Consider the following 18,135-nt stretch of genomic DNA (forward strand, 5'->3'; position numbering starts at 1 on the left):
ATAATTTGCAAATAAATTAATTCAAAATCCTACAATGTGATTTTCTGGATTTTTTTTCCCTCATTTTGTCTGTCATAGTTGACGTGTACCTATGATGAAAATTACAGGCCTCTCTCATCTTTTTAAGTGGGAGAACTTGCACAATTGGTGGCTGACTAAATACCTTTTTTCCCCACTGTAGTAATACTACAGTATTTAGACCATAGTATACTTTTTTCGCCCATCAGACAAGTTTCTGAAAAGAATGGAATATTACAGCTTTTCACGTCCCGTTGGTAGGAAACTCTCGAATGGAGCTCAACCATCTTGTTCTCAAGTGACTAGACATTTGACAATAAAACTGTACTGGAAGTGACTAGACATTTGACAATGATTATTTTAATAAAACTAAGATTTCTATTGCTTGTTAACTTTATTGGAATATTATTATTTGTAATATTGACTGTAAAAAAATACACCCATTAGCAGCCACATTTTTCACATGATGTATTATGAATAGGCTACATTGGAAATCTCCTCCTCCCTCTTTATTGGCGTCTGCACAGTCAGGTGCCAGGTGGCGTGTCTGCAAAACCATCAAAAAGCTTTACTCACAAGCTCTCACAATAAAAATACAGGAACAATACAAATATTTACAATGTAGTGAAGTCAGAGTTAGTCCTAACTGGGGCTTGAGCCCGGGACCTTGTGACTGTCAACACCTTTGCTGTTACGCCAACATATTCTAACCTCTTGATGAGGTTGCTACACTACCCCCTTCCTTCTCAGAGCACTTCACTCATGTAGATTGCTCACACCTGGTACATGCTCTTGAAGGCCGCAACTGGGGTCCATCCCACTTTTGACAATATTGTAGCAAAGTCAGAGTGCAAAGAACCTTGGCGTGACCCTGGACAACACCCTGTCCTTCTCCGCTAACATCAAAGCGGTGACCCGATCCTGCAGATTCATGCTCTACAACATTTGCAGAGTACGACCCTACCTTACACAGAAAGCGGCACGTCCTAATCCAGGCACTTGTCATCTTCCGTCTGGATTACTGCAACTCGCTGTTGGCTGGGCTCCCTGCCTGTGCCATTAAACCCCTACAATTTATCCAGAACGCTGCAGCCCGTCTGGTGTTCAACCATCCAAAGTTCACTCATGTCACCCCGCTCCTCCGCACACTCCACTGGCTTCCAGTTGAAGCTCACATCTACTACAAAACCATTGTGCTTGCCTACAGAGCTGTGAGGGCAACGGCACCTCCTTACCTTCAGGCTCTGATCAGACCCTACACCCAAACGAGGGCACTATGTTCATCCACCTATGGCCTGCTAGCCCCCCTACCTCTACGGAAGCACAGTTCCCGCTCAGTCCAGTCAAAACTATTCGCTGCTCTGGCACCCCAATGGTGGAACAAGCTCCCCCACGACAGCGGAGTCACTGACCACCTTCCAGAGACACTTGAAACCCTACCTCTTTAAGGAATACCTGGAATAGTTTAAAAGTAATAATTCTACCCCCCCCCCACCCCCACCCCCATTAAAAAAAAGAAGAAAAAATGGGGTGGTTGTCCCACTGGCTATCATAAGTTGAATGCACCCATTTGTAAGTCGCAATGGATAACAGCGTCTGCTAAATGACGTAAATGTAAATGTAGTCCTGACCGGGGCTTGAACCCAGAACTTTGTGACAGTCAATCCACCACCTTAGCTGTTGTGCCAAGGGGTACCACTACAATAAAGTAGTACAGTGAAACCACTGACATAAGTGAAGGCTATGTAACATAGCAATTCAGTCAGCTATTCATTATTTCCACAGTTTTGGTGGTAGGGGATTTGCTGGGTAAATACTTGACAAGTATTTCTACTGCAGATCAATTATGTATATAAACACTAGATTGCTGATGCTTTGTATTGGCCAATGAGAGGCTATGAACATTTAAATTTTTGTCATTTAGCAGACGCTCTTATCCAGAGCGACTTACAGGAGCAATTAGGGTTAAGTGCCTTGCTCAAGGGCACAGACATATTTTTTTTACCTAGTCGGCTTGGGGATTAGAACCAGCAACCTTTCGATTACTGGCACATCGCTCTTAACCACTAAGCTACCTGCCGCCCATCCAAAGTTCACTCATGTCACCCCGCTCCTCTGCACACTCCACTGGCTTCCAGTTGAAGCTCACATCTACTACATGTAGATGGGCATGAAGCCACCATCCACCATAGTGGTACTTCTCAGAAGAAGCAGTCAAATATTTTTTATAACTAACCCAAGATAGACCACAGCCTGTCATTTCCAATGTGAGCAAATTAATCATAGTAGACAGAACAAGCAAGGTGGGGGGCAGAGCCAAGCACGAGCTACGAGATTCTATTGGAGCATTCTAGCATGTATTTGCGTGTTTCTGTTAGGGAACGCCTACTCTGTGAAGTGTGTGTACAATAACTCAATTCGCCCTTGCCGGGGGATTGTGGAGGCCAGGTCATCTGATGCAGCACTCCATCTCGGTAAAATAGCCCTTACACAGCCTGGAGGTGTGTTGGGTCATTGTCCTGTTGAAAAACAAATGATAGTCCCACTAAGCCCAAACCAGATGGGATGGCGTATCGCTGCAGAAAGTGTGCCTTGAATTCTAAATAAATCACAGACAGTGTCACCAGCAAAGCACCCCCACACCATAACACCACCTCCTCCATGCGTTACGGTGGGAAATACACATGCGGAGATCATCCGTTCACCCACACCGCGTCTCACAAAGACACGGCGGTTGGAACCAAAAATCTTCAATTTGGACTCCAGACCAAAGGACAAATTTCCACCGGTCTAATGTCCATTGCTCGTGTTTCTTGGCACAAGCAAGTCTCTTCTTATTATTGGTGTCTTTTAGTAGTGGTTTCTTTGCAGCAATTTGATCATGAAGGCCTGATTCACACGATCTCCTCTGAACAGTTGATGTTGAGATGTGTCTGTTACTTGAACTCTGTGAAGCATTTATTTGGGCTGAAATTTCTGAGGCTGGTAACTTTAATGAACTTATCCTCTGCAGCAGAGGTAACTCTGGGTCTTCCATTCCTGTGGCGGTCCTGATGAGAGAGAGTTTCATCATAGCGCTTGATGGTTTTTTCGACTGCACTTGAAGAAACTTTCAAAGTTCTTGAAATTGTCCGTATTGATGGACTGTCGTTTCTCTATGCTTATTTGAGCACCTTGTCACAACACAACTGATTGGCTCAAATGCATTAAGAAGGAAATAAATTCCACAAATTAACTTTTAAGAAGGCACACCTGTTAATTGAAATGCATTCCAGGTGACTACCTCATGAAGCTGGTTGAGAGAATGCCAAGAGTGTGCAGAGCTGTCAAGGCAAAGGGTGGCCATTTGAAGAATCTCAAATTTGAAATATATTTTGATTTGTTTAACACTTTTTTGGTTACTACATGATTCCATGTGCCATTTCATAGTTGATGTCTTCACTATTATTCTACAATGTAGAAAAGAGCAAAAATAAAAGAAAAACCCTTGAATGAGTAGGTGTGTCCAAACTTTTGACTGGTAGTGTATATAATCCCAGCTCATACACCCTATGCCATGGAATCGGTACATCAAAAATCTCTTCCCTGCTATTTTGCAATCTGCATGGCGCAGCTATCAAAATCTTGGTCCTCAAAATATACTTTCTTATTTATGCCATTTTTATTCCCCTGCCAGTTTTGGTCTTTTATATTGGGCAGACAGACCAGTTCCCTGCCTCCTCCCACTGCGACTTGCCTCCTCCACTAACCAGGGTAAATTGTTTCCATTGAAGTGTTTGTAGCCGCACAAATTAATGGCGGTTTTGCCTTGTTAGATGTATCTTCCATTTCACTCTTTGACATAACACAACACATCTAATCAGCTGTTTTAAAAACACACAACCTCAATTGCCTTTATTTTACGACTATTTTATTAAATAAAGACAGACTGTCCTGCTCAGGCACGTAAAAATTATATGAATACGTATGGAAGGGTCGAACCACAGAAGGAAATTAGTCTGGCTGGAAGTCAGTGCAAATGATGGGCATCCCAAAAAAAAGTGACAAAGAAAGACAGTCCCTCGCTGACGTGTGGCTACTGCTCCTGTGAGGAAAAGAGTGAAAATAAAAGGGAGTCAATTTTCATTTGGATTTACATCTCCGTACATTATGCATATTGTGTTGAATGTTGGTCCAATATACTATGCATTAGTATCACATCTTCAATACGAAATGAGCATGGATTCTTATACTGACCTTAATGTTTCTCTGAATTAGATATGGTGCCCTCAAATCATTCTGGCAGTTTGTGTATGCCATGCCAAGCCCCATTCCTAAGCCAAAGGCAACTGGCCAGGTGTGTCCTGTGGATAGAAAAATGTGTCCAAGCTATTTTCTCTTGTATAGACATTTACTCACAGGAATGTCTGATTCACACTACCGTGCTGACCCAAACCATACAGTGTGCTGATATTTTCTTTTCACATGGTCCTTTTCTAGACTGGGAACTAAGACCACGTGGTCCAGCGAGAGCTTATGTTCCGAATGGTCTGGCCACACAATATTTTTTAACTCCTGTTGAGTCCCATGTTAATGGACTGAATGCGCACAGTTTTGGGCTATCGCACTAATTGGTTGTCCCGCTGACTGGTTAACCCCCCCAGCGCACTGAGATGACCTCACACTGTTTGATTTGAAAACAAACTGTTGTAAAGCAAGGGGGATGGCACTTGGGGGCCTGTGTGTGAGTGTTTGTGTGTGTGTGGGTGTGGGTGTTTGAGTAACGGAGACCAAACACACAGACCCAACCAGTGTAAAAGCACAACCCCCTTCATTAATGACTCAAGTGTTCACAACATCAAAAGAGCCTCCCTAGATGCAAATTCTATATATGTGCTAGCTATGTGACTAACATGCATCTGGTCAGGGCTGGGTATGCCCCTTTCCAGCTGAGTTCCAGGAACTGTGGTTGCTGCACAAACAGGCCAGCACAATGCAACCTGGCTCGGCTTGGTTCGGTTCAGGTCAGTAGTGTGAAATAGTCAAGGCCACAATGGCTGCTCCACTGCATGTTTTCCATCTTTTGCATCATCAGTCTGCACCCCATAAAGAATGTTTATCTCTCGCCATTGTTAGTAATCCTCTTAACAGTGGAAGTACTCACGTTTGAAGAATACCACAGAGAACACGATTCCTAAGCCCAGACCAGCACCTAAAAACAAGGAACATAGGGAGAAATGTTCAGGTAACAGAATTGAGACCGGAAATATGAGGTCAGAACAGTTCCTGGTAGAGACGTAGCTAGCCATCTTATCTCCACCAATGCACATCAAAAAGGTTACACGATGAAAGCGTTGCATAATGCCAAAGTATCATACCTTTAACACAGTTACCTAGTACATTTAAACGAATATCCAATGGCTTGAGACATATTAGACGACTCTTATGCCTCTAGTACAAACACCCTTTTGGACAGACACTGACACACATTGTTACTAGGTAGTAGCACCAACAATGTTTGTTGGCTACCAAAATATGTTGTTATTCACATCTTGCACGCTAGCTTTATGACTAGCTGGACTGACAGTGAGTGTAAATTACTAATTACTACTGTAACAGTTTGCTATATTATGAGAAAAGGCTGGCTAGCTGCTCCTACTACTACTCGTCCTTAGCAAACCTTCTAGCTAGCTAGCTAGTAGCAGTAAGTGATAGCTAGCTAGCTAATCCAGACATGTTGCTTTTAGTTGTATTATATGGCAAAGCAGACTGTAGTTAACGTTCTAGAACAAATTGAGTTATTTACCAAGTTTGACGGCGCTATCTGCGAGGCATCGATCCAGCTTTTTCCCCAGCTCCTTTTCAGACATGATTAGTTTTTTGCTTGCTAAAAATGTCAAACGCAGTCCTTGGATTTCAGAGCCGTAATCTAAATCTCGCGATAGCTCGTTTTACTTGAAGAAGAGCAAAATAATGTCTCCATCTAGCGACTGAAATGGGCAATTCAAAGATAACTGTATAGCCTAGAGTCTGAGTGGCATCCCGGGTAAAGTGACATTTTCACCAAATCTATCCATCAAGCAGGTGGTCCATATCTTGCAATGTCAGCATTTCCTTTTGCTGTAAAATAAACAGTATGAGGCATTTGATGACTATTTATTAAACATTTTAATACATTTGCTTATCAAAGCATTGAAGAAATTACAACTCACTTTTGCAATAATGACAAGACCGTTTTCCTGAGATGACAATGTCAAATACAACTTGACAACAGTCCATCAAACTCTTGAATTATAAAACAATTAAAAGAGCCTAAAATCAAACTTGCTTATTAAAGAGATGTTCTGGAACTTTGGCCACTACAGATATCTTTTTTTAAACCTCCTGCTTTGGGCTGGATGTGTCAATGTGTAGTTCATTTAAGTGATAATGCCCCGAAGCCAGTGTTTGGAGGATATATTGGGTGTGTTCAGTAAATTAAATCTGGAGGCTTTACAAGTGGGAAGCACTGTTGAGCGCTACATCCTGAGGGGTTCGTGCTGATTGTACAGAGATTGTGACAGATGGTTAAATGGCGTCCCTTGACAAGGCAAGAACAAGATGTATATCAGGAGAAGTGAAGTATTATCATAAGGAGACTTATGCTTGGAATACGGAGGAGAAATGGAGGGAAAAAGAGAGGCAGAGGAGGTCTGAGAGAGGGAGGAAGAGGGTGAGCTTGAGTCGGTTAAAAATGGCAGAAAAAAGGGAGCTCGTTTGTTAAAGAAGAATGGTAGAAAGTGTAAGCAGAGTGAGTTGAAGACAAGAGGAGAAATGGAAGTGAATGAGGGTGACGTATCGGAGGTGGTAGGTGTGGTAAAGTCCTCGGAGCCCGAGGCTTGCACCGAGGGTCAGGATAAGTTTTGGGATCCATGTGTGGTTTCAGGGTGGGTGAAAATTAGAGTTGGGTGCTGTGGAATCGGTGAGGGTAACCAGAAGTGTTCTAGTGATAATTGTTTGTGTTTCTGCTGGTCAGAGGGAGCAGGTGCTCCGTGTTAAACGAATGGGGGCAAGAGATGTGAATTGTTTTGCTCTCAAGAAAAGGGTGCCATTAAAAGGAGTGATTACTGGGGTAGCAGTAAATGTGAAAGCTGACCAACTGAAGGGGAAGATTCCCGGTGTTTGTGATGCTCGTCATTTGGTGCGTTACAGACAGGGGGGCATGAGTGGAGAAACAGAAGAGTCATCGTCTGTTCTTTTGAGTTTTGATGTTGAGTCTTTGCCCGACAAAGTGATGTTAGGATATATAAGTTATCATGTACGAGCTTTTGTGCCAAATACATTACGTTGTTACAGGTGTCAAGTTTATGGGCATGTGGCAGCAGTGTGTAGGAGGGATGCTCCTAGGTGTGAGAAGTGTGCAGAAGGGCATGAGACAAAGGAATGTGTAGCATTGGGGAAAGTAGTTGTATGTGTTAATTGTAGGGGTAACCATGGGGCTGGGGATCAGAAATGTCCCATGCGAGAGAGGCAGGTTGAGGTTTCCAGGCTTAGAGTAGTGCAGAAGTTGTCATATGCTGAGGCAGTGAATAAAGTAGAGGAAGATGGGTCAAGGGGGAGGGATCCTGAGAGGAGTGGTGAGAGTAGTAGAGATGTACCAGTACAGAAGGATAAACCAACAAGTGATAAATGTTTCAGTAAGATTGGATTTTTGGCATTTATAGCAATGGTTATTAACTGTACTGCAGGGATGGAACATACAGTGAGGGAAAAAAGTATTTCATCCCCTGCTGATTTTGTACGTTTGCCCACTGACAAAGAAATGATCAGTCTAATTTTAATGTTAGGTTTATTTGAACAGTCAGAGACAGAATAACAACAAAAAAATCCAGAAAAACGCATGTCAAAAATGTTATAAATTGATTTGCATTTTAATGAGGGAAATAAGTATTTGACCCCTCTGCAAAACATGACTTAGTACTTGGTGGCAAAACCCTTGTTGGCAATCACAGAGGTCAGACGTTTCTTGTAGTAGGCTACCAGGTTTGCACACATCTCAGGAGGGATTTTGTCCCACTCCTCTTTGCAGATCTTCTCCAAGTCATTAAGGTTTCGAGGCTGACGTTTGGCAACTCGAACCTTCAGCTCCCTCCACAGATTTTCTATGGGATTAAGGTCTGGAGACTGGCTAGGCCACTCCAGGACCTTAATGTGCTTCTTCTTGAGCCACTCCTTTGTTGCCTTGCCGTGTGTTTTGGGTCATTGTCATGCTGGAATACCCATCCACGACCCATTTTCAATGCCCTGGCTGAGGGAAGGAGGTTCTCACCCAAGATTTGACAGTACATGGCCCCGTCCATTGTCCCTTTGATGCGGTGAAGTTGTCCTGTCCCCTTAGCAGAAAAACACCCCCAAAGCATAATGTTTCCACCTCCATGTTTGACGGTGGGGATGGTGTTCTTGGGGTTGTAGGCAGCATTCCTCCTCCTCCAAACACGGCGAGTTGAGTTGACGCCAAAGAGCTCCATTTTGGTCTCATCTGACCACAACACTTTCACCCAGTTCTCCTCTGAATCATTCAGATGTTCATTGGCAAACTTCAGACGGGCATGTATATGTGCTTTCTTGAGCAGGGGGACCTTGCGGGCACAGCAGGATTTCAGTCCATCACGGCGTAGTGTGTTACCAATTGTTTTCTTGGTGACTATGGTCCCAGCTGCCTTGAGATCATTGACAAGATCCTCCCGTGTAGTTCTGGGCTGATTCCTCAACGTTCTCATGATCATTGCAACTCCACGAGGTGAGATCTTGCTTGGAGCCCTTGGCCGAGGGAGATTGACAGTTATTTTGTGTTTCTTCCATTTGCAAATAATCGCACCAACTGTTGTCACCTTCTCCCCAAGCTGCTTGGCGATGGTCTTGTAGCCCATTCCAGCCTTGTGTAGGTCTACAATCTTGTCCCTGACATCCTTGGAGAGCTCTTTGGTCTTGGCCATGGTGGAGAGTTTGGAATCTGATTGATTGATTGCTTCTGTGGACAGGTGTCTTTTATACAGGTAAAAAACTGAGATTAGGAGCACTGCCTTTAAGAGTGTGCTCCTAATCTCAGCTCGTTACCTGTATAAAAGACACCTGGGAGCCAGAAATCTTTGATTGAGAGGGGGTCAAATACTTCTTTCCCTCATTAAAATGCAAATCAATTTATTACATTTTTGACATGCGTTTTTCTGGATTTTGTTGTTGTTATTCTGTCTCTCACTGTTCAAATAAACCTACCATTAAAATTATAGACTGATCATTTCTTTGTCAGTGGGCAAACGTACAAAATCAGCAGGGGATCAAATACTTTTTTCCCTCACTGTAAGTCGCAGAAAATAGAGGTTGTGGTGGCAGCTGCAGAGAGGTATTTGGGTGTGCGAGACTTGACATCAGAAGAGTTACAGGGTGTGTTAAGTGTTGGTATCCCATCCTTTCAGGCTGTTGGCCTGAAGTAGGACTAAATAGATTGAAATAGTGGAGTGTGTTTATTTATTTTTTATTTTGTATTACTATTATTTTTTGTTGTGAGTGTAGTGTTGGACGGTAGGGTATTTATTTCTTATTCTATTTAGTTTTTTTCAAGCAAAGTATAAGGGAGTTATACTCCAGTCTAGTAGGTGGCGTAATTATACATTTATTGGATGCTAACCGCCGTTAAACCTCATTGAAGAAGAATTCAATCTGGAGTGCCAGAGTGCGCTCTGGCAGTGTTGCCAACTTAGCGACTTTGTCTCTATATTTAGCGAGTATTCAGACCCCTCTAGCGACACATTTTCAAAAAAGCGACGGTGATATTGGAGACTTTTGGAGACTCTGACGTGAAAGCATGTATCGTTCTTACTCTTCTCAACGAGCAGCGGATGCTGCCGTGGGCCCCACCCCCATCCCCAAAGCACTCACAGTCCTCGAGCAGCAGTCCCTCCCAGCTGCAGTCAGAGCAGGAGATGTTCACCCCATCGCGTCCAGACTGCAAATGAATCTCGCATGCGGGAAGCCGCCGCTGGCTGATCCCGCCCTGGCAGGTGTAAATGTAGGGTATTTTTTCCTCACCTTTTGTCACTCCCACAACGTTATTTCTCTCTCCTACAGCGTCCATCACAATTACATGCACATGGCCAGTTATGCGAATTAGGTGATGACGTCATTTAGTGACTTCTAGCAACTTTTAGGACAGCCAATAGCTGATTGTCCGTTCGCACACTGGACGCTCTGGCAGAGGAGTAGGGTTGATACGAGCGTTCTGACCTCACAACGGCAGTCAAGCACCCAAGCTAACGTTGGCTTGCTACTTCCAGACACAAATGAGAGAACACCTCACTCTGACCATTTTACTCATCCTAGCAGAGCTGGTTAGGCTGTTTTCATGTTATCCAGAGCGTTGGTGACTGTAACTGTGCTGCTGGCAACAACTTAATTACGCTTTTTTGCCGACACCGGCCATAATCAACGGGTGTTGAGCGTTCGTAAATTCATCAGTTATTTTGCGCTCTGTCACACTCAGACGAGAGTGCTCAGAAATCGGAGTAGATAGCTAGAGTGAATTTACGAACGCACCCATTGGCACAGGTGTTGTTAGGCCCAAGACGAGGGCCGCAAACCTTGCCAATATATCCTCCAAACACCGGCTTCGAGGGCATTATCACTTTCATATATCTGGTTACCAACATATTCAAATAATGATTGACATTTAAATTAAAAACTTTATTTTTATGAATTTATTCATATTATTTCATCCTTCCACAAGATCTAGTCCCGACACTAATCTAGGGTTGCTACCCAAGCCGGCTGGTCATACGTTCTATCGGTTCGGTTGATAGCCAGAGACGCGACCCCAATCATTCCTTCTTTTTGTTCTGTATCTATGGAAGCGACCCAGTCGTTCGTTCTAAATGTTCCATTGCCATACTGTCTGGCAACGTTCTTATCCCTTGCTCGCTAGCTAGCCAACTATGGCTAATTTAGTCTCGTCAAAAAGTGCACCCAGAATAACAGCAAAGTAGCTGGATTTGCATATACTGTTTTCTAGTGACATTTATTTGGATACATCCATAACAATGAGCTAATGAGGTGCGATTTCGCCTGGCATAGAAAATGTGCTCACTCGTCAGGACACTTGTTCAGAGGAGCTAGACAACAACACAGCTAACACAATCACTTCAAACTGAAGCTGGAAAGACTGCAAACTAGTTGCACTTTGTTTCGTTTTACGTATTTTCAATTGACATTTCTTTGTATATATCCATAAAATGATGCTAGCTGATTCATGATTTCGACTGGCTGAGAAACGCTGCCTGTCTGTAATGTCCTCCAGACTTCCGACACTTTCATTACTATGGGCCAGCTGGAGATCGAATTTGAATATTTTAACAATGTTGCAAATGTCGGAGACAGACAGCAATGTATATACAAATCTCCGCTGTTGAAAACTAAATGTTAGCCTAAAAGAAATGTGAGATAATGTCTAGATGCTTTTTATAGTGGAGATAAATTGCTTGGCCGGGCTGATGAGACAGTGGATTGCGCAGTCAGATGGAACAGAGTAAATAGGCATTTTAATGTCAGATTTAGCCGGTGGTAATTTGTGGAATAGACACCGACTGTAACGCGGTTTTAACCAATTAGCATTCAGGATTAGACCCACCGTTGTATAAACATGTATAATCTATGAGCAGAATTACTGTTTTACCTCAATTAACCACAAAATCCCTAGTTTGAAAGCTGTTTTCTGGAAGCTGTGTGGCGCCATTTTAAGTAGGTCCGTACTCTCCGGGATCCTTGGTATGTCCCTACCCCATTGAAGTAGAAATTTAACATGGTTAAGGTTAGGCTTACAGTGAGGGAAAAAAGTATTTGATCCCCTGCTAATTTTGTACGTTTGCCCACTGACAAAGAAATGATCAGTCTATAATTTTAATGGTAGGTTTATTTGAACAGTGAGAGACAGAATAACAACAACAAAATCCAGAAAAACCCATGTCAAAAATGTTATAAATTGATTTGCATTTTAATGAGGGAAATAAGTATTTGACCCCCTCTCAATCAGAAAGATTTCTGGCTCCCAGGTGTCTTTTATACAGGTAATGAGCTGAGATTAGTAGCACACTCTTAAAGGGAGTGCTCCTAATCTCAGCTTGTTACCTGTATAAAAGACACCTGTCCACAGAAGCAATCAATCAATCAGATTCCAAACACTCCACCATGGCCAAGACCAAAGAGCTCTCCAAGGATGTCAGGGACAAGATTGTAGACCTACACAAGGCTAGAATGGGCTGCAAGACCATCGCCAAGCAGCTTGGTGAGAAGGTGACAACAGTTGGTGCGATTATTCGCGCATAGAAGAAACACAAAATAACTGTCAATCTCCCTCGGCCTGGGGCTCCATGCAAGATCTCACCTTGTGGAGTTGCAATGATCATGAGAACGGTGAGGAATCAGCCCAGAACTACACGGGAGGATCTTGTCAATGATCTCAAGGCAGCTGGGACCATAGTCACCAATAAAACAATTGGTAACACACTACGCCGTGAAGGACTGAAATCCTGCAGCGCCCGCAAGGTCCCCCTGCTCAAGAAAGCACATATACATGCCCGTCTGAAGTTTGCCAATGAACATCTGAATGATTCAGAGGAGAACTGGGTGAAAGTGTTGTGGTCAGATGAGACCAAAATCGAGCTCTTTGGCAACAACTCAACTTGCCGTGTTTGGAGGAGGAGGAATGATGCCTATGACCCCAAGAACACCATCCCCACCGTCAAACATGGAGGTGGAAACATTATGCTTTGGGGGTGTTTTTCTGCTAAGGGGACAGGACAACTTCACCGCATCAAAGGGACGATGGACGGGGCCATGTACTGTCAAATCTTGGGTGAGAACCTCCTTCCCTCAGCCAGGGCATTGAAAATGGGTCGTGGATGGGTATTCCAGCATGACAATGACCCAAAACACACGGCCAAGGCAACAAAGGAGTGGCTCAAGAATAAGCACATGAAGGTCCTGGAGTAGCCTAGCCAGTCTCCAGACCTTAATCCCATAGAAAATCTGTGGAGGGAACTGAAGGTTCGAGTTGCCAAACGTCAGCCTCGAAACCTTAATGACTTGGAGAAGATCTGCAAAGAGGAGTGGGACAAAATCCCTCCTGAGATGTGTGCAAACCTGGTGGCCAACTACAAGAAACGTCTGACCTCTGTGATTGCCAACAAGGGTTTTGCCACCAAGTACTAAGTCATGTTTTGCATAGGGGTCAAATACTTATTTCCCTCATTAAAATGCAAATCAATTTATAAAATTTTTGACATGCGTTCTTCTGGATTTTGTTGTTGTTATTCTGTCTCTCACTGTTCAAATAAACCTACCATTAAAATAATAGACTGATCTTGTCTGTGTCAGTGGGCAAACATACAAAATCAGCAGGGGATCAAATACTTTTTTCCCTCACTGTATGTAAGGTTTATGGTTTAGGGTAGGGACTAGAGCCCTGCCTATATAGTTTTAGGGGTCCGATACCGATTCCAATTTTTTGGGGGGCAAAACGTACTGATACAGATATATCTTCAGATATACTGTTTCACAGCAGGGAAATAAAAAAGTGTCATTTTTCCACACTGAATTCTCATACATTGCCATCGAAAAGAGCAATAATCCAATAACTATTCTTCAAATGTTGATTTCATACATTGTGACAATAATGACACATGAAAATGGCCGCAAGTGTTCAGATATGCATGACATTCCCTTTTTTCATCCTATTTATTGAATATCAGTTATCGGTGGCGTTATCGTCCGATACCGATATAGCGTTAAAAGGCCAATATTGGCCGATAATATGGGTCGGGCTCTAGTAGGGATGTCCCAAGTATATGGTATAAATGCTGAAGTCTAGAACATGTTACACTCTACACTGACTCAATGTGTAAGTATTATACCAGACATGAATAATGTGTTTGGACATGAATTACAAACAGACATTGAAAAAAATCTATAAAATAGTTCTAAAGTGGCAGATAATTAGATGCAGATACAAACTGTTAATCTGCTACAAGCAACTCAGACAAAGTTGATTGACTGAAACGTTTGGAGACGAGGTAATTTCAGGGACAATAAACAATAAGGCTTGCATTTTGACAGGACAACATCTACTAAACCATGGGATGAGAGTTGGCATTTGATTTCCTGTGAATTGACCACAAATGATTATTTCTACAAGTAGATTTGAACAGATGACTCAAAATTAAGAGCAAATGCCATAAAAAGCAAATGTGATTTTCTTTGGCCAATACAAAAGTTCACCCTCTATAATAAAACTGTTGTACATGAGCTAATCTTTTCTGACAAAATACTTGTCTTCTCTGTGCCTGTTCAGTGGGCAGCAGTCGCACCTTTAGGAGATATACTATATATACAAAAGTATGTGGATACCCCTTCAAATTAGTTGATTTGGCTATTTCAGCTACATCCGTTGCTGACAGGTGTATAAAATCGAGCACACAGCCATGCAATCTCCATAAACAAACAATGGCAGTAGAATGGCCTTACTGAAGAGCTCAGTGACTTTCAATTCGGCACCGTTTTTGGATGCCACCTTTCCAACAAGTCAGTTCGTCAAATTTCTGCCCTGCTAGAGCTGCCCCGGTCAACTGTAAGTGTTGTTATTGTGAAGTGGAAACGTCTGGGAGCAACAACGGCTCAGCTGCGATGTGGTAAGCCACAAAAGCTCACAGAACGGGACCGCCGAGTGCAACACTCACTACCGAGTTCCAAACTGCCTCTGAAAGCAACAGAACTGTTTGTCGGGCGCTTCATGAAATAAGGTTTCCATGGCCGAGCAGCCACACACAAACCTAAGATCACCATGCGGAATGCCAAGTGTCGGCTGGAGTGGTGTAAAGCTCGCCGCCATTGGACTCTGAAGCAGTGGAAACATGTTCTCTGGAGTGATGACTCATGCTTCACTATCTGGCAGTCTGACAGATGATTCTGGGTTTAGCGGATGCCAGGAGAACGCTACCTGCCCCAATGCATACTGCAAACTGTAAAGTTCTGTGGAGGAGGAATAATGATCTGGGGCTGTTTCTCATGGTTCAGGCTAGGCCCCTTAGTTCCAGTGAAGGGAAATCTTAACGCTACAGCATACAATGACATTCTAGACGATTCTGTGCTTCCAACTTTGTGGGAACTGTTTGAAGAAGGCCCTTTCCTGTTTCAGCATGACAATGTCCCTGTGCAAAAAGTGAGGTCCATACAGAAATGGTTTGTCGAGCTCGGTGTGGAAGAACTTGACTGGCCTGCACAGAGCTCTGACCTCAACCCCATCAAACACCTTTGGGATGAATTGGGACGCTGACTGCGAGACAGGCCTAATCGCCCAACATCAGTGCCAGACCTCACTAATGCTCGTGGCTGAATGGAAGCAAGTCCCTGCAGAAATGTTCCAACATCTAGTAGAAAGCCTTCCCAGAAGAGTGGAGGCTGTTATAGCAGCAAAGGGGGGACCAACTCCATATTAATGCCCATGATTTTGGAATAAGATGTTCGACGAGCAGGTGTCCACATACTTTTGGTCATTTAGTGTATCATCGCGTGACTCCAAGTTTACTTCGATATGATGGTTATTATATCAATATTTAAGCATAAAGGCGTTGACGCTGCCATTTCTTCCATAATAAATTTTACAGACACCAAAAGATCCCACCATGTCGAACAAACACATTGTTTGTCGGCATTTATACAATTGTACCGGCATTTCATGTTTCCATCAGCCAGGTCAGTGACTTTTTTCATGCATCAGGTAATTCATCCGCATGAAATGGTTGGATGGAAACGTGGTTACAGTCATTGATTTTCGCAGCATGACACTAACAACATAATCAGTTGTTAATTTATTACACCAATGTATTTGTCATACATTTGAGGCACAGATATGACAGGTTATGTGTTTTATCTCCACAGAACTGTTGCTGTCTTTGGAGGAGCACCAGTATGCGCTAGAATTGATCATGGGTAGATACCACAAGGAAATGCTACAGCTTATGATGGAAAAGAAGGACCTGGACACACTGCCTGTTCTTAGCCTTCATGAGGACCATGCCGAGGTACACACCCTTTCTGCGTTCTCACGATAAATGTAATAATACAATGTATTAGCTATGTGTCATGTTTATTTGACTGAATTTATTTGATTGAATTTGGATTATTATGCAGGAAGTGCAAAGCCAACTGGAGCGGATATGTGAGATGGGTCAGGTGATGAGAAGAGCTGTTCAGGTGGACGACCAGCACTACTGCTCTGCGAGAGAAGCTGGCCCAGCTAGAGGTAAACAATAATATAGTTAATCAAGCAAATTACTATTTCACTATTAGGGCAAATAAATAAATAAAAATACAATTTATCAACCCAGCAGCATGACCAATATTCTCATCCATTTAGATTGAAAACAAGGAGCTGCGAAATCTACTGATCATTAGTAAGAGTTCTGTGAGGCCACAGGAAGACGACTCCAGCCAACCAGCGACAGAGGAAGAAGCCCAACCATAGAGCGGAATTTGGATTGTGCGTGAGGAATAACAGTGCCTCACATTTGACAAACTGACTTTTTGGAAAGGTGGCATCCTATGACGGTGCCACGTTGAAAGTCACTGAGCACTTCAGTAAGGCCATTCTACTGCCAATGTGTGTCTATGGAGATTGCATGGCTGTGTGCTCGATTTTATACACCTGTCAGCAACGGGTGTGGCTGAAATAGCAGAATCCACTAATTTGAAGGGGTGTCCACATACTTTTGTATATATATAGTGTATCTCGGAAAGGTGCGCCTGCTGCCCAATGAAGCACTGTACAGGCACAGAGAAGACAAATATTTTGTCAGGAAAGATTAGCTCCTGTACAACAGTTTTAATATAAAGGGTTAACTTTTGTATTGGCCAAAGAAAATCAAATACAGTGCATTCGGAAAGTATTCAGACCCCTTGACTTTTTCCACATTTTGTTATGTTACAGCCTTATTCTAAAATTGATTAAATAAACATTTTCAATCATCAATCTACACACAATACCCCATAATGACAAAGCAAAAACAGGTTTTACGAAATTTTTGCAAATTGATAAATAAAAAAAAGATACCTTATTTACATAAGTATTCAGACCCTTTACTATGAGACTCGAAATTGAGGTCAGGTGCATCCTGTTTCCATTGATCATCCTTGAGATGTTTCTACAACTTGATTGGAATCCACCTGTGGTAAATTCAATTGATTGGACATGATTTGGAAAGGCACACACACCTGTCTATATAACGCCCCACAGTTGATAGTGCATGTCAGAGCAAAAACCAAGCCATGAAGTCTAAGGAATTGTCCGTAGAGCTCCGAGACAGGATTGTGTCGAGGCACAGATCTGGGGACAGGTACCAAAAAATGTCTGCAGCATTGAAGGTCCCCAAGAACACAGTGGCCTCCATCATTCTTAAATGGAAGAAGTTTGGAACCACCAAAACTCTTCCTAGAGCTGGTCGCCCGGCCAAACTGAGCAATCGGGGGAGAAGGGCCTTGGTCAGGGAGGTGACCAAGAAACCAATGGTCACTCTGACAGAGCTTCAGAGTTCTTCTGTGGAGATGAGAGAACCTTCCAGAAGGACAACCATCTCTGCAGCACTCCACCAATCAGGCCTTTATGGTAGAGTTGCCAGACGGAAGCCACTCCTCAGTAAAAGGCACATAACAGCCCGCTTGTAGATTGCCAAAAGGCACCTAAAGGACTCTCTCAGACTATGAGAAACAAGATTCTCTGGTCGATTGATACCAAGATTGAACTCTTTGGCCTGAATGCCAAGCGTCACGTCCGGAGGAAACCTGGCACCATCCCTACGGTGAAGCATGGTGGTGGCAGCATCATGCTGTGGGGATGTTTTTCAGCGGCAGGGACTGGGAGACTAGTCAGGATCGAGGGAAAGATGAACGGAGCAAAGTACAAAGAGATCCTTAATGAAAACCTGCTCCAGAGCGCTCACAACCTCAGACTGGGGTGAAGGTTCACCTTCCAGCAGGACAACGACCCTAAGCACACAGCCAAATCAACGCAGGAGTGACTTCGGGACAAGTCTCTGAATGTCCTTGAGTGGCCCAACC

At 43.3% G+C, this 18,135-nt stretch overlaps 1 protein-coding gene and 1 pseudogene across 1 annotated transcript; one reads left to right on the forward strand and one right to left on the reverse strand.

Moving 5' to 3' along the window:
• Positions 1-3,911: 3,911 nt before the first annotated feature.
• micos10 (mitochondrial contact site and cristae organizing system subunit 10) lies at positions 3,912-5,932 on the reverse strand. Its single transcript, XM_041857890.2, has 4 exons — positions 5,804-5,932; positions 5,162-5,209; positions 4,255-4,361; positions 3,912-4,102 (listed from the first exon to the last, which is right to left on the reverse strand). The coding sequence occupies exons 1-4, from the start codon at positions 5,865-5,867 to the stop codon at positions 4,094-4,096; spliced, it is 228 nt and encodes a 75-aa protein (XP_041713824.1). The 5' UTR covers positions 5,868-5,932; the 3' UTR covers positions 3,912-4,093.
• A 9,693-nt stretch (positions 5,933-15,625) lies between these two features.
• On the forward strand, positions 15,626-16,546 carry LOC121546461 (annotated as a pseudogene).
• Positions 16,547-18,135: the final 1,589 nt, after the last annotated feature.

The sequence above is a fragment of the Coregonus clupeaformis genome, chromosome 30, assembly GCF_020615455.1.
Source record: "Coregonus clupeaformis isolate EN_2021a chromosome 30, ASM2061545v1, whole genome shotgun sequence".
Classification (NCBI taxonomy): Eukaryota; Metazoa; Chordata; class Actinopteri; order Salmoniformes; family Salmonidae; genus Coregonus; species Coregonus clupeaformis.

Bases quoted from the DNA above. Each gene is read 5' to 3' on its own strand.
- micos10 (XM_041857890.2), bottom strand. From the start codon at position 5,867: ATGTCTGAAAAGGAGCTGGGGAAAAAGCTGGATCGATGCCTCGCAGAT. The intron at 5,210-5,803 runs GTAAATAACTCA...CCTTGTTTTTAG, and splicing joins AGATAGCGCCGTCAAACTTG to GTGCTGGTCTGGGCTTAGGA. The intron at 4,362-5,161 runs GTGAGTACTTCC...TTCTATCCACAG, and splicing joins CTCTGTGGTATTCTTCAAAC to GACACACCTGGCCAGTTGCC.